General features: G+C 38.5%; 1 protein-coding gene across 1 annotated transcript in view; it reads right to left on the bottom strand.

Moving 5' to 3' along the window:
• Positions 1–2,727: 2,727 nt before the first annotated feature.
• Positions 2,728–14,209, bottom strand: part of LOC121353949 (integrin alpha-9-like) — a gene marked incomplete at its 5' end in the record, with an annotated part of 178,084 nt that continues 166,602 nt past the window's right edge. The window contains one exon of the mRNA XM_041468170.1: positions 2,728–5,578. Within this exon, the coding sequence (XP_041324104.1) occupies positions 5,480–5,578 (99 nt within the window). The remainder of the gene's footprint in view (positions 5,579–14,209) is intronic.

The following is a 14,209-nucleotide window of genomic DNA, read 5'->3' as shown; positions in this document are numbered from 1 at the left end:
AGGCCAGGGGAAAAAGCTGGTAGTGTTTGTAGAATGGGAGTGAGAGTGGGACAAGCACAGCTGAGTAGGCAGTAGAATACGAGACAAGGTGTAACCTGTGCCACCCAGCCAAGGTGAAACATGGGTCTCCCTTTTGATGAAGCCATGTCAGGGATACAGTCTTGAGCTAAGAAACAGGGCAACATGCTACCTTCATTCTGGCATTTGGCAATCTCACAAAAAAAAATTCTGTTTTCATAGACTGTTAGATTTGATTTCTCATCCCTCACCCTGAAAACTAAAATGGACAAAAGTATTTTACCACATTTATATAATCTTCTATCCAATCCTATATATAGATTTCATTAATTTAATACTGAGCAAGTATTCTGACCTCTTAATAGGTAATCACTTTATTGTCAGTTTCCTGCTCTGTGCCATTCACCTAAAATCAATGCAGTAAAATAATAATTTTAGTAATTAGTCTGGTCATTTAAGTTAGACAAAGGTAAGGGGCAGATCATGCCCAGGTCTCAAGTGTCTTATCTCCATTGAGAGACTGATGTAGGACAGAACACATTCTCTATGAAGTCGTCTCTGCTGGATAAAGTAATCACTTCCTTTACTATTCCTTTCATCTTTTTGACTATAGCACAGAGCAGCATCATTAAGATTGAATAACAAAGCTCTCAGATTACAAGTCCAGATGAAAACTGCTTAAATGACAGAAATTATTGTACATTACCACTTACACAGGTTAGTGCAAAGCTTGTCTCATGATGTGTGTCCTTCAGCTTCAGAGGAGCCCATCTAAGTCCCTTCTCACTTGTGTTGGTATAAATCTAGAATAATTTAATGTAAGTCAATACATCGTATCTGAATGCATGTCTGCAGCAGGTTACTTGAGCATCTCTGCTCAAGGTTACTATTTCATTAATTTCTGATTCTTTATGGCTGTTGAACTGCAGGTTAATTTAGTAAAACATTGCATATCTAGAATTTCAAGCATTAAAATGGCACTAGCTACCTGAAAAGCAAGTGGAAATGGACTAGAAATATGTGAATTATTCCTTTCCAACACTCACAGGAGATTATAACATGACCAAGACATGATAAACTAACTTTCATTGCTCTTTTACTAATAAGACTCATTTCTCCACTCATTCTTTATTTCTTTCAAAACCACTTGCAAATAAAATTTCCATTTGCAGCCATTTGAAATACTGAAATTTTGGATTTGCTGTAGTAAATAGTCATATGACTTTAAATTAATTTGTACATTTGAATCTATACAAAATAGCTGTCTTTATTGTATTTTAATTCTGGTAGTAAGCAAACTGGGGCCAGAGGACACTAAAATCTACTTTGCACCCTTAATGACTCCCTTGACACCATCCTTAGGCCTCTGGGATCTCAGCCAGTGCGTTATGCACTCAGAATTTTAATAAAATCAAGACATCTTACCCAGGACTATTCAGGTCAATATGCATCCCACTAGACCCAAAAGGTATGGGGGAAAGTGTCCTATCTTTTTCAAGGGGTATTTCACTACTAAGTAGAAAAGATTTAGCAGAGAAACTTCCATTACATCCAACCCAAAGAGCAGGCCAATGGCAGGCATAGAGAGCCAAAACGTCAGACCAGCTCCAGTCCAGACACATTAACCAGGCTGAGCAGAACGCTAACAAATGAGCTGGTTTTTTCCATTATTAAAAACCATCTTATTTTTCTCAAATTTTGATCTAGTTCTTCCTTTGGTGAAACTGGAAGAAACAAATGTGCTAAATGTTGTGGGTTTGATTTCTAAAACAAAGCCACTTTGTCACAGATGTCCTACAGGGTTCTTAAAAGATGTTTGGAGTAGCACAACACACAAAATCCTGCTATGTACAAACTGCTGTTCTCTGCTTATCAAGAAGACAAGTGAGGCCCACAGAGGGCATCATTAGCTCATCAATCCTCTGGCCCCAGAAGGAGATGTACACTGCCTGTTTACACACACACATGCTCACATGATAACAAAGAGATTTTAGTACATCCAAAAGTCTCTGGTTATTATTTTAGCTGCTGCAACACTAGTGCTTCCACCAATCTCCAAAAGCAAACTGGGCATTGCATTCCTTTTGGCAGCAGCTTGCTCCTACATCTTTTGCCCAGCAATGACTGAGAACATTTATTTTTACTTTGAAGGGTGCTACCTTCATATCAGAACCCACATCTACTTGGAACTCTCCAATGTCTTTGGCATTGTGGTATATAAAGCCGTGGTCTTCCACCAGTACAAATGTGCTCTGAGTCACAGGTCAGGTCCTAATCTGCCCAGCCTGTTCTTAGATATATAACCAATTGTCTTAATATTGAGGAAACAGACTGCTTTAGTATGGCTAGAAAACATTGAAACACTTAAGAGTTGCAGGAGTAAAAGCTTACATCTAGCTTCTGCTCCCTATACAGGTGACCAGTAAGCATGGGGATGTACAGAGTTGAAAACATAATTTCAAATATATTATTCAGCTACTATATTCCAGCCACTATGGACTATAAATCCTTGCAGGAAAAGCACATGAAGCTCAAAAATTCAACTTTCATCCAAATTCATAGATTGAAACAGAACTCAAGTTACACAGGTTGATACTCTTAACATAGGTCAGTATCACAACCACATGGGGTTTAATTTGATGTCGATAAAGCAAGATTGATGAAATATAAATAATTCTCACTACCTTTATTTTATTTCCATGGGTTTAAAATACTGTAGTCAAGTCAGCTGTACTCTTTGTCTCCAAACAGTTTGATGTTATAAATAATAGAATTACAATAAAAGATGTCTACTAGCCACACACAGATAAACACACACATATAGTATTTAATTCAAATATACAGAAGAAAATGTCTCACTCACTTAATGGAAAAGTACTTGAGCTAGACAAGGCCAATAACTGACAAAATATTATTAGGAAAATTTTACAGTCATTTTTTTATTCCAAAAGTTGTATTTTTTGTAAACCTGACATTTCCAAAACAGTGCAAGTGAATCAGAATACAGGTGAACACAAGCTTCTAAATACAGGTGATATCAGTAAGAGTGAACATTTTCTTCCAATCACAAGTTCACAAAAAGAAATATACAATTTCACAATATGAAAGCAATAACATTCTAAGAAAAAGAAGGGACAATGGTGCAGGTACTCTACTGCATGCAAACCAAGCTCCAAAAGTAATTAGACTTCATGCCAGTTTAATCAATGCACATTCAATGAATGAAATTCTATTTTCATTTATATCCAAGAAACCCTAGCAAATGGGTAGACTTGGGATTAATTCTGTGACTCCCTTAATTCTTTAGCGAAAGCAGTATTATATATTTCCATGTCAAATGGACACTATGCTTTAAACTTGTGCAAAACTCAAAAATGTGCCCATAAACAGAACACATTCAAGAAAACTGATACTAAATATTGTCAAAGAAAAATTTTTCATATCTATTGCTTTCAGCAAACTGGGCTACCTGAACATCACTGACTTGGTATGTGGGGTCATTATCATTCATGCATTTAGGCATAGAAAGGGATGATTTCACTGTTATGCTCGCAGAAGTCTTCGCCACCTTGAAAAGAAAATATTGCTTAAGTGGTCTACAGGCTTGGAGTTTACATCAGGTATAATTTCTCTCTCAGATAACCCAAGCAACTTGTTTTTCTTGTCAGATGTTGAACCAATACACTTAATTCACTTTAAAACTATTTTCTCCCTAATGCATGCAGATAGCTAAGAGTTAATAAATATCAGTCAATACTGTAGTAATAGCAGACACTTGATGATGGTGGTGGTAAAAAGCAAACAGGAACATGAATGTGGTCCATTTTTATAATTTGAAGCTATCATGAATATGGCAAGGAAGAGCAAGACCTGTTCTCAAGCAGATTTCTTGCATGTTCTCCGCATTCAAGTTTCCAAACTTCCAGCTGTTCTTTTACCACACTCCTAAGGAAGAAGACATCCTGCAACCTTTCACTTTCTACCACAGAGCTTGGCCCTTCTTTCCTTTACATGGATTTTATACCAATATGACATTTACTCCTTATTCACACAAAGTGTAAAATACAAGTAGAATCTAAACCCAAGTCTTACAAAGTTCCACTATTTCTATTCAGAAATCCAGGAGCATTTTGAAGAAATGTGCTTGAATTAATTACAACTGGATTTCTTCTAATTCAACAAACAATTTGTTAAAGAATTACCAGCAATAAAAGTGGCAAGCTGAGATCCAGTAACACCTGCGTCTTTACTAAACTTTTTACTAAATTCTTGAGGAAATACATTCAGTACTTGGAACACCCAGACAGGCAATCTCAAGACTCAAATATCCAAACATTTTAATCCTTGCATCTACTTATCTCTCTTAAAATTATCATATAAACAAAATCATGACTCAAGTATGTAACTCACATGAAAGGCATAATGCTCACAGCATGTAGCAAGTTATCACTGGCTTTGACAGCAACAGATCACAATCTTTTAACAGTAGCTTTAAAACTATCCATCTTAATATTAATATGACTTAATTACCTTTTAAAAATTATTTAAAGGAATTTGTCAATGCCATAGTGGTTTGCCCAATTATGTCCTTCTGGTATCTCAACTGCACAGTCCTAGAAACTGCAAAAGAAAACTTCCCAAAGAGAACATTCTGTGCTACCTTCTTCAGTGAGCCAAAGCGCACTGCTTGCTCCATGTCACTGAAGAAGTATTTTTATCCTTTCCCATCCAGGCTAGTAAAGGACAGACACAAGATACAGAGTATCACAACTGTGAAATACTTTAGGTTCTGTAGCTTAAAAATCAAATACAAAATTTAACTTAAAGAAAGAGACAGTAAAAATATTTTGACTTATTTGTATTAAATGCTCTATATATGATATTACCAAGAGTTGTGAATTAAGCATACAAGGATTCCAGCTACTTTTATCTGCAAATCTCTCTTTTCTCTCTTGCATTGATGTTTAAAAGTACAATAGAATTTTATATATATATATATATATATATATGTATGTATTTCCAAAGATTTAGCCAGATATCAGTGCTTGAGTGAACTATATAGCTATTAAATAGAAATTATAAAACATTGATACAAATATAAAGACATACTCAATATAAAAAGCTTGTATTTATAAAAAATATTCTTAGGCAAAAGTCTTCCCCTGAGGGCATACTACATAGTTGGATTCATAAATATTGCTCTGCACTGCAGCTTGGTTACCAAAGTTCAAAGTTCAATTCTTAAATGAAGTGTGAATTGCACCAGTCACCTGACATGGCTGCAGTGGTTGCCTCAGGATATGTTCCCTAGGTTTTTGGAGTAATAAAGACACAGCATCAATGGGGTCTCCGAAAAATCTGGAGAAGATTCCTTCTTCCACATATGGAAGATACGAGAGCAGGACCTATAGACTAGCAAGTGCATGTCATGTGACTGGGCAGTTTTGTTTTCATGGGCAGTTTACTGATTTTTCTGGACCCAGTTCCAACTATCTTCATTCTCCTTTCTGCTCTTTTCAGCCTCAATAATTTCTTTGTACCTCCGGCGGAAGAAGCCCATCTGCAAATCAGAAGAGATGACAGTGCTAAGTTATTGAATCATTAAATTGAAACTTCTTGGTCAGTATGACGACAGAAAACATTATGCAGAAAGAATTAGCTAAGGAATGAGCATTTAATTCCTCCAAGTGCCAATCTGAAATCTTAGTTCCTTATTTACATCAATATAAATGTGATCAGACTGAGTCCCATTTCTTCACAAGAACTCTGCTCCTTATAGATTAACTACTCTGAGGTAGTAATCCTCTTATATGAAGTATGAGCTAAAAAAAAGAACATGAAGTATTTATAATTATAATTAATACAGACTGGCAGAGGAAGATACAGGTTTACTGGTTTAAAATAGAGACTAATGCTAAATTTGCAGCTGAACCTAAAACCAGGCTAACTCTTGAGTCTTAAGTAAATGCCAACAGAATTTTATGAACAGTACTCTCAGTGTCTACAATTCCACAAAACAAGAGGGACCAGAGGAATACAGTGCAGTGACCCACCTCCCACTTCTCAGTTCCAACTAAAATCACTGATAGTCACTTTTGCATATCTTCTTGTTTCCTAAACCCTTGTACTTAAAGAAATGCAACTAGTTTGCATCTCAGTTTGGCTAAAAATTTTCATATCTCTGTTTCTTTAAGTCTCTCAGATAAACAAACATTATTTTAATAACAGACTTTGGTAAGCATTCAATAATAACTCCACAAACTTAGCAATGCACTGTTGAGATTACTGAATAAATATTCTGTTCAACATAATTAAACATTTATGTAATTCCCACCACTCTAAACCTGTTTTCTTACTCCTGGTGTGTAAAACGTGATGTTTTAGTCTTCTTTTATCAACCAGTTCTTCAGTTATTGCCACCCTTTATCCCCAAATTGCCTGTGTGTAGGAATATTTTGTGTTGTTTTGTCATTACTAAAATTCCATTAAATTTGACTTAGTTTCAATTTCCAACAACTTTCATTTTCTTCAAGTGTATTTTAATTCACAGGGGTCTAAAAGGCAGCATATTCGATCTGTCAAGGGGGCTTTCCCAACACATCTTCCTAAAGTCTAAGTCCTTGCCTGTGCCTCAAATTACATTCTGAATTCACAGCAGCATGAGACTATGCACACACCATCCTATCATCAGTCCTTATCTCTGCCTCTTGCCTTCTGTGCAAAGGACATAGAAGCTGCAGCACAGTCTAACAAGCCCCCCTCTTTTGGTAAATGGAACATGCTATTAATCTAGAGATAAGTGTACTCTGCTAGGAGCATAGCTATACATTACATACAGACTTACTAGTTCCAGACAGACAGGGATAATTTCTGCAGTAGCCAGAGGGGGCATGGCTAGAATCTGGAGATTATTCTACATAATCTCACATCATTGCCAGGGGTGGGGGGAAATCTCTTGCAGGGGAAAGTGTTCCTTCTGGTCAAGAAAGCAAAGTGGGGAGAACAGTGGGGTAATGCTATGTCCGAGCCAGAGGGAGCAGTCCAGGTAATGTGGCTGCAGTCGAGTCGGGCTCAGTAGCATTTTGCATGTGAATCACTCTTTTCTACTCTTTTGTTATTAATACTGTTGCTGTTACTATTTGTTTTCTTATCTCATTGCTGTTTCCAGTAAATTGTTCTTACCACAATGCATGACCTTCACATTTGTACCTCCAATTCTCCTCTCCATCCTGCCTAAGGGGAGTTTGGAGTGTTCCAGTGGGAACACTAAATTCAAGAATACAATCCCTAAAGCATGACAGCCTAATTTGGTGCCAAGTGGGTCACAAAGGTTATGATAACAACAGATTTGCCCAGAGGAGGCTGGAAACAAACTTCATCTAAACCTTTGTTATATTAGGTACAGAGCCACTGGCTACAATGTTGCTTGATCTGTTCATGTGGTTGTGCTACTTAACCCTGTATGTCCTCCTTGCAGTGCTCTTTTTCAGAGAAGGGAGAAGGATCAGAATTACTTTGTTGATGTACTGTGTGATAATGGTTTATCACATAATAACATGTAATGTTGGTCTTTGGGGGTTGTATTCAGTGTTGTTCTCCTACCCTTGCCTCAGGCACACTATTTGGTAGTCCAGTAAAAATTGTACCCAGTCTGTTGGAGGACAAGGGGAGGATGACTTTCCCCAGCTTTTTACCCTCTTTCCTTCTTCAGGCCTGTACAACAGCTTTGGAGAATTTTGAATTCCCTTTGGATGTTAAGGAAAGCATGTGGTTGTTGCTAAGTCTGACAGGTCTCCTCAGTGCAGTCCACGCCATGGTAAGAATTAAATAAAAGACTTTTAACATGATCTGCCCTGATGGTGGACAGTCATGAATGGCATGGAATGTGAGAGAAAAATGCCCAGTTGTTGGAGAAATCTACGCCAATGACTTGGGAGTTCCTCCCTGAAACACTACAGGACCCCGATAAAGTGATAAAATATTTGGAAGAAGAATGCTGTGGCAATTCCTGAGAAGTGCAATTTATTGCAATGTGCTGGGCCCAGACTATGATTTATTGGACACTGCACTGTACTAGGTAACACCCTCAGGCAGAGGGGAATGAAAACCCACAAGCAGGCCACTGCAGCTGAAGCAGATGAACAACTTGTGCTGGTTGCAGGTGCCCCTATAAAGAAATTCAAGACAAATTTAGTTCACTTAGTGAAGGACGAAGAGGACTAGGGCACTCACAACAGGAGGAAGAAGCAGGGCCAGAGAGAATCACTGATCCCTACCTTGAGGTGAGCTGCAAGATATGCAAAAACATTTCAGTCACCCTTCAGGAGAGCCCCTTGTGACCTGCCTGTTCTGATGCTGGGATATCACAACATGCAATATGAAACTATTGGTAGTTTCATGCAATACGAAACTATTGGTAGATGGTAGTGAAGCCAGGCAATTGGGATCCCTGTTCCAGGACGTAGGCATTGGCAAGAGGATTGGAAAGAGGACAGAAACTGAGGACAGAAACTCTCAGCCTTTGGAGACAACATCTGTCAAGCATGAGGGAACAGTATTCTCCCATGGATGACCTAATAGTGCACTGAGACAAGTGGAATGCCCTGGAGAAAGGTATTCAGAACCTGAAAGAATTAGCTGTGCTGGAGGTAATCTCTAGGGATCCAAATAACAAACAGTCCCCTGTAGATCCAGATCGGATCCAGTGTACACAATCCATGTGGCAGAAGTTTCTATGGAGTGTGCCATCATTGTACACCAACCCTTTGGCATTGATGTCAATGAAAGAAGAAGCACTGCTTCAGGTGATCACCCGACTTCGACAATATGAAGTTCTTTTTTCCTCCCTACCAACCTGTGCCTCGGCCGTGAAAAGACTGAACAAGACTGCAGACAGACTTGAAATACTCAAGCAACCTAGAGAGAAAATGTCCCATGCCCCTGCCAGTACAGACCAGAATCTCTGCTATTGGGAGCACGTACCCCTCTGCTGGAGAGAGGGGTACACACCACACGGTAACCTGCAGTTTTACCTGCACAACCACAGAGAAGACACAAGAAAGTGGGATGGAAAACCCACCTCTGCCCTAACAGCAGGGGTACATTAATTGAGAAGAAGAACAACCACCAACAGAAATTCTTCAATGATAATCCAGTTTCCAGTGGACAAGTCTTCAGACAAAATGGAAGGGCTGAATGTTATTTCTGATCCTCTTGAAGACATCTCCAGTTCATGTCTACAAGAACTGAGCAATGACTGCCATGACCAGAACTACAGGGGCCCTGCCTCCAGCCATGTGGAAGAAAGGGGGAATCAGATCTATCGGACTGTGTGGACCCCATGGCGTGGCACATCAGACCCACAAGAGTAATAAGGCTTTAGTTGACACTGGCACACAGTGTACCCTGATGCCATCAAGATGTGTAAGGGAATGGTCTATCTCTATTTCTGGGGTGACAGAGGGGTCCCAAGATGACCTGAGGTGACCCTGATTGGGAATGAATGGCAAAATCACCCCATTCTGATTTGCCCAGAGACCCCATGCACCCTTGGCAAAGATTAATTTAGGTGAGTCTATTTCAAGGACTCAAAAGGATTGATGGAGTTTGTTGGTTCCGAGCTGGAGGGAATGGTTGGGGTAGCATGGCTGTGGTTGGGCCAGGTTGGACTCAGTGAGCCTTTTGCATGTGAATTACTCTTTCCTTTATACACTTTTGTTATTAGTATTGTTGCTGTTGCTGTTTGTTTTCTTACCTCATTTCTGTTTCCAGTAAATTATCTCAGTCTGTGATCTTTACCTTTTGTGCTTCCACTCCTCTCCAGCCCACCATAAGGGAGCAGGTACGAAAGGCTCAGGGTTTTAGTGGGAGCACTAAATTAGAGAATACATACCTAAGCCACAACGCCTGCAACTACTTCATAAATGCACAGTAGGTAGACATACATATAAATGCTCATGATCTCTATGTTACAAAGGTCCCATAACCTGAATGCCCCCCTGAATAACTGGAATTAGACCTTAAAAGTAATTTCTTCAGCCATTCTTGTGCACAGACTGTGAGCATAGTATCTTTCCCATGTACCATAAGCAAAGCTTCATCTGTTGCAACATACGTGCAAATACATGGATAATGGTGTTTCTGTTCTGAAAAATCAACTCACAGAAGTGACTCTGTTGTATTTTCTCACTTCCTAGCCTCTTTCAGAAAACTGTATGAAAGGATTCAGAAACAGAGAATTGGAGAGGAGTTTCTGTAGTTCCCAACTCTTCAAACTTACTCTAAAAGTGAGATCAAATTCTTTTTTTAGCAGAAAAATACCATTGCTAGTAATTTTTGTACTTGGACCCACAAGTTATACCAGTGCAAAGAATTTATTTTTGAGAAGACATCCTCAGGATTGCACCATCATAAAATCACAGTGAAAGTTCACCAGTGATGCCAACAGAATTCAGCTCAGTTGGGAGTGCAAGCGAATAGCAGAAGTTTCTCTAGATTTTCAGTCTAAAATAGAAGCAAATTATTATATTGATAACAAAAAATAAATTGTAAGAGCCTACTTCTTTCTTGTTTTGCTCCAGCTGGATTAATCACGGGTACTTATTTAGTCACTGCTGCTACTATTTACACGTTATGAAAACGTGGGTGGCTTTTTTTGTATTATCAGTTTTTGTAACAGAACCTACATGTTCTATGCATTAGAAAACTGCCAAGAGAAGTACAATTTCTAGTTTAAAAAACAGATTTAAATCCTTAAGGTTTTCATCTTTCATGCAACCATGGTCCTTGGTACAGTAAAACTTCCTCTTGAAGTTATAATCAAAATTATAGAAAGGCTTTTTAATTTCCTTGAGAGCCAAACAAGCAAACCCCAACTATTTCCCATTGATATTTTATATTAAAAATGTCTGTTTCTGAACATCTGCTTCAGGAATTGTCTTTAAAAGCTGGTAAGGAGGGTTTGGTATTTTGCTACTTTTTTTTTTGTTATAAAGAATGCTGTCATATAACTTTCTGATAGGGATAAAAAGTGAGCTAAAAACTGTAATAAATATTAATGAAGTGTGAAACCCTATATCTAGAGGTGAGAAACCCTACATCTAGAGGTGATTCCACTATGAAGAATTATGTTTATTTGCTGTAAATGATGTGGATACTGTAAAATTATGTAGAGGACTTCAGTGAAAGCAAAAAGAGAAACTGGACCTTCAGGATTTTTTTTTTTTTAATGTTTTCAGAAATAGTGGTGAGGGATTAGACACATTTCCCATCCTTCAGAGACAAGGACATTCTTTGTTATGTGACACTGTTCTTTAGTGACATATATTTACATTTAATGTAATAAAATCCCTACCATCACCAGAAAGAGGTTTTTGTAATTGCTATGAAAAAATCACAAGATAGTTATTGTATCACAAAAGACCACACATCCATCTCCTTACAATTAACTCATTTCATTCAAGAAGGACAGCAGTATTCACCATATGGGGAAGGCGGGTAAGTACCTTTGGCAAGCTGGAGAGACCAAGTGAATTTAACATACTGTCCTAGGTTATAACATTAAGATATATTCTATTCCCACCCTTAAGAGCTGTTGAAACCAGGAGGGGCATTGTTTCTTCCTTATCTCCTGTTAATGGGCCCATCACATGACTCATAGAATAATAACAGCCTATTGTGAGATGCTCCACCCAGGGGGAAGGAGCTAAGCATCCCCACCTGGATATAATCTGAGGTTTGGGACAAAACAGTCTTTCTTTCCACTGGATTCTCAGAGGAATGGTCATCTTTTCCACTGGATTTTCAGAAGAAGACTACACCCTTTCTACAGGTTCACTGCTCCAACACCTAATAAATTGTGTTTCTGAAGTGGAGTCTCTCACTGGTTTTGCTTTCAAACCAGAACACATACAATGATGGGTAATAAGGAGGCAGACAACTGGACCAAAGCAGGACATAGGGTTGAATATATACAGGCTCTTTTATCACTGCGGCTGAAGTGACACCAGGTCCCTTTTCCACGGCTAATACAAAGCCATTACGAGAACTGAAAAAAACCCATTGAGAAAAGCACTGCTGGTACTCAGTCCTGAATTTCAAGCAAGGAAGGGAAAGAGCCTCATCTTTAACAGGAACATTGCTGTGATCTCATTTGTAGAACGGGTGTTTACAGTTGACCAGTGGTTGCTAACACTTGTTACATAGGCAATGAGTCTCTAATATTGGTAATTTCTCCCAAATTTTGCTTACCATATATATAGACACACATGTATGTGCACACATACAGTTATATGTATAGAGCAAAGAAATACCCACTTCCAAAACTGTGACCCCATCAGGGAGTCTGTGAGCTCACACATCCCCATCCAAGGAAGGCTCTGATCAGTAAAGCTCTGCCTGGGGAAGGCACTCATGAGAAGAAGAGCAACAGTAGAGTGCATTTACAGGAGGCAGAGAGAGACTGTATCCTGGTTTAGGGGAAATTTGGGAGAAAACCTCCAAAAGGGTGCCCCCAGAAAGTAAGCTGACATGGCCCCTCCCCCCAACCAGTTCAGGAAGAATTGTCTTGGAGAGAAGGGGAAGAAAACCTGTTCATTTAACAGGCAAAGCATTCCCCAGCACATACAGTGCATACTGTGTCTTAAACTGCACACAAGAAGTGTTGATTTTTAACAAAATTACTCTGTTGACAAGGTTACTGACCACAGCATGCCAACAAGTAAAAAGAAAAGCCAACACGTAAAAAGAAAAGAGAGAAAAGTAAGTACTAACAAAGGGGTAAGAAATGAACAATACTGGATGACAAAACTCATTCACCACTCTGAAGAGATGACAAATTCAGAAAGTCTCTCCTGGGAGTGGTCACTCTGTTATCAGTCCCTCTGGCACTGGGAAAGGCTGCTGCCCAGAGTAGACCCCAGCAGGCTACAAAGTGCAAGCTCTCGGTGTTTCCCCAGGTCCCAGTCCAGAGCAGGTTTGAACAGTTCCAAGAAAAGGGAAAGAAAAACAGTCCAGGGAAAACTCGGACAGCCTCAGCTAGCTAAACTAACTAAAAAGCAAAAGGAGCGCTGTGTTCTGCCTCATCCATGCCCAGACAACAACAATGGAGTTCTGTGTTGCAGCAGACTGTAATGGGGGGAGTGCAGCTGACAACAAAACTCCATGCTTCTTCTTCTCCCCGCCTTCACTGTCAGAGCCAGTCTTGAAGGACCTCCAGAAAGGACTGGTTATTTTTTGTCACTTCAAAACCTGAAACCATCCATAGGTTTTTACATACATCTTTAATTTAGTTATTCCAGCCCATGTACCCTTTTTTAGCACAACCTTACTGCCATCTACAGTATATGTTGAGAAGAAAGCATATTTCTGGCAATATTGAATAATAAAGCAACACAAAAACTGCTAATGTGAGATGGGAAATTACACCCATTATTGTGAAGTTATTTCTTGCCATGTGACAGCACTGTCAAGTCCTCCATTCAAACACAGGTATTTAAAGTCTTTAGCATACACAATTCGCTTTAACTGCCATGCCAGGTTAAAATCCCTTCAATCCCAGGTAAATCATATCTAACAACACTCACATAGAATAGCATTCTTCAAGCACCCACAAAAATGGAAAACTTCAGTAAAAATTATTTCAAACTATTGAATTATCATCACAATAATCAATTATCTTGTTGGTTTTTTTTTTTTTTCTTCTGCTACTTTCTACATATCCAAAGGCTGAATTACTAGATCTTATACTTCCCCAAACTCCAAAAGTATAAGCACTTATCCAACACATCCTGAAGTATGGGACTGTGGCTATCTCTTTAGCATGTGAATAATAAATATGTTTGAAGAGTGTTGAGACTACAAAATAAAATTTCATTTGCAGTTGGGAAAAAAAAAAAAAAAGCTGATCAGAGGGCAAGCAATATCTGCTTTTATTTTATTCACTGTTAAGTAAATTTCTAAAATGTTTTTATCATGTCCAACAAGGTTAATTTTCCCAGTCAAATAAACAGAGAAATGTGGATTTCGAGCTTGAAACGTGACTTGTAGAAGAATGGTTATATTTTACATTTTTAAAAGTTTTTTCCCATTAGTGTTAAGTAGTTAGGAAACAAGAAAAAAAATTATAACAGTCACATACTGTTATAAAAACAACATTATGTCTTAATTAAAGCAGTGCTTCAAGACTATAACT

Source organism: Pyrgilauda ruficollis, unplaced genomic scaffold (assembly GCF_017590135.1).
Source record: "Pyrgilauda ruficollis isolate IOZ18807 unplaced genomic scaffold, ASM1759013v1 scaffold213, whole genome shotgun sequence".
Lineage (NCBI taxonomy): Eukaryota > Metazoa > Chordata > Aves > Passeriformes > Passeridae > Pyrgilauda > Pyrgilauda ruficollis.
This window is presented reverse-complemented; position numbering and strand designations above follow the sequence as displayed.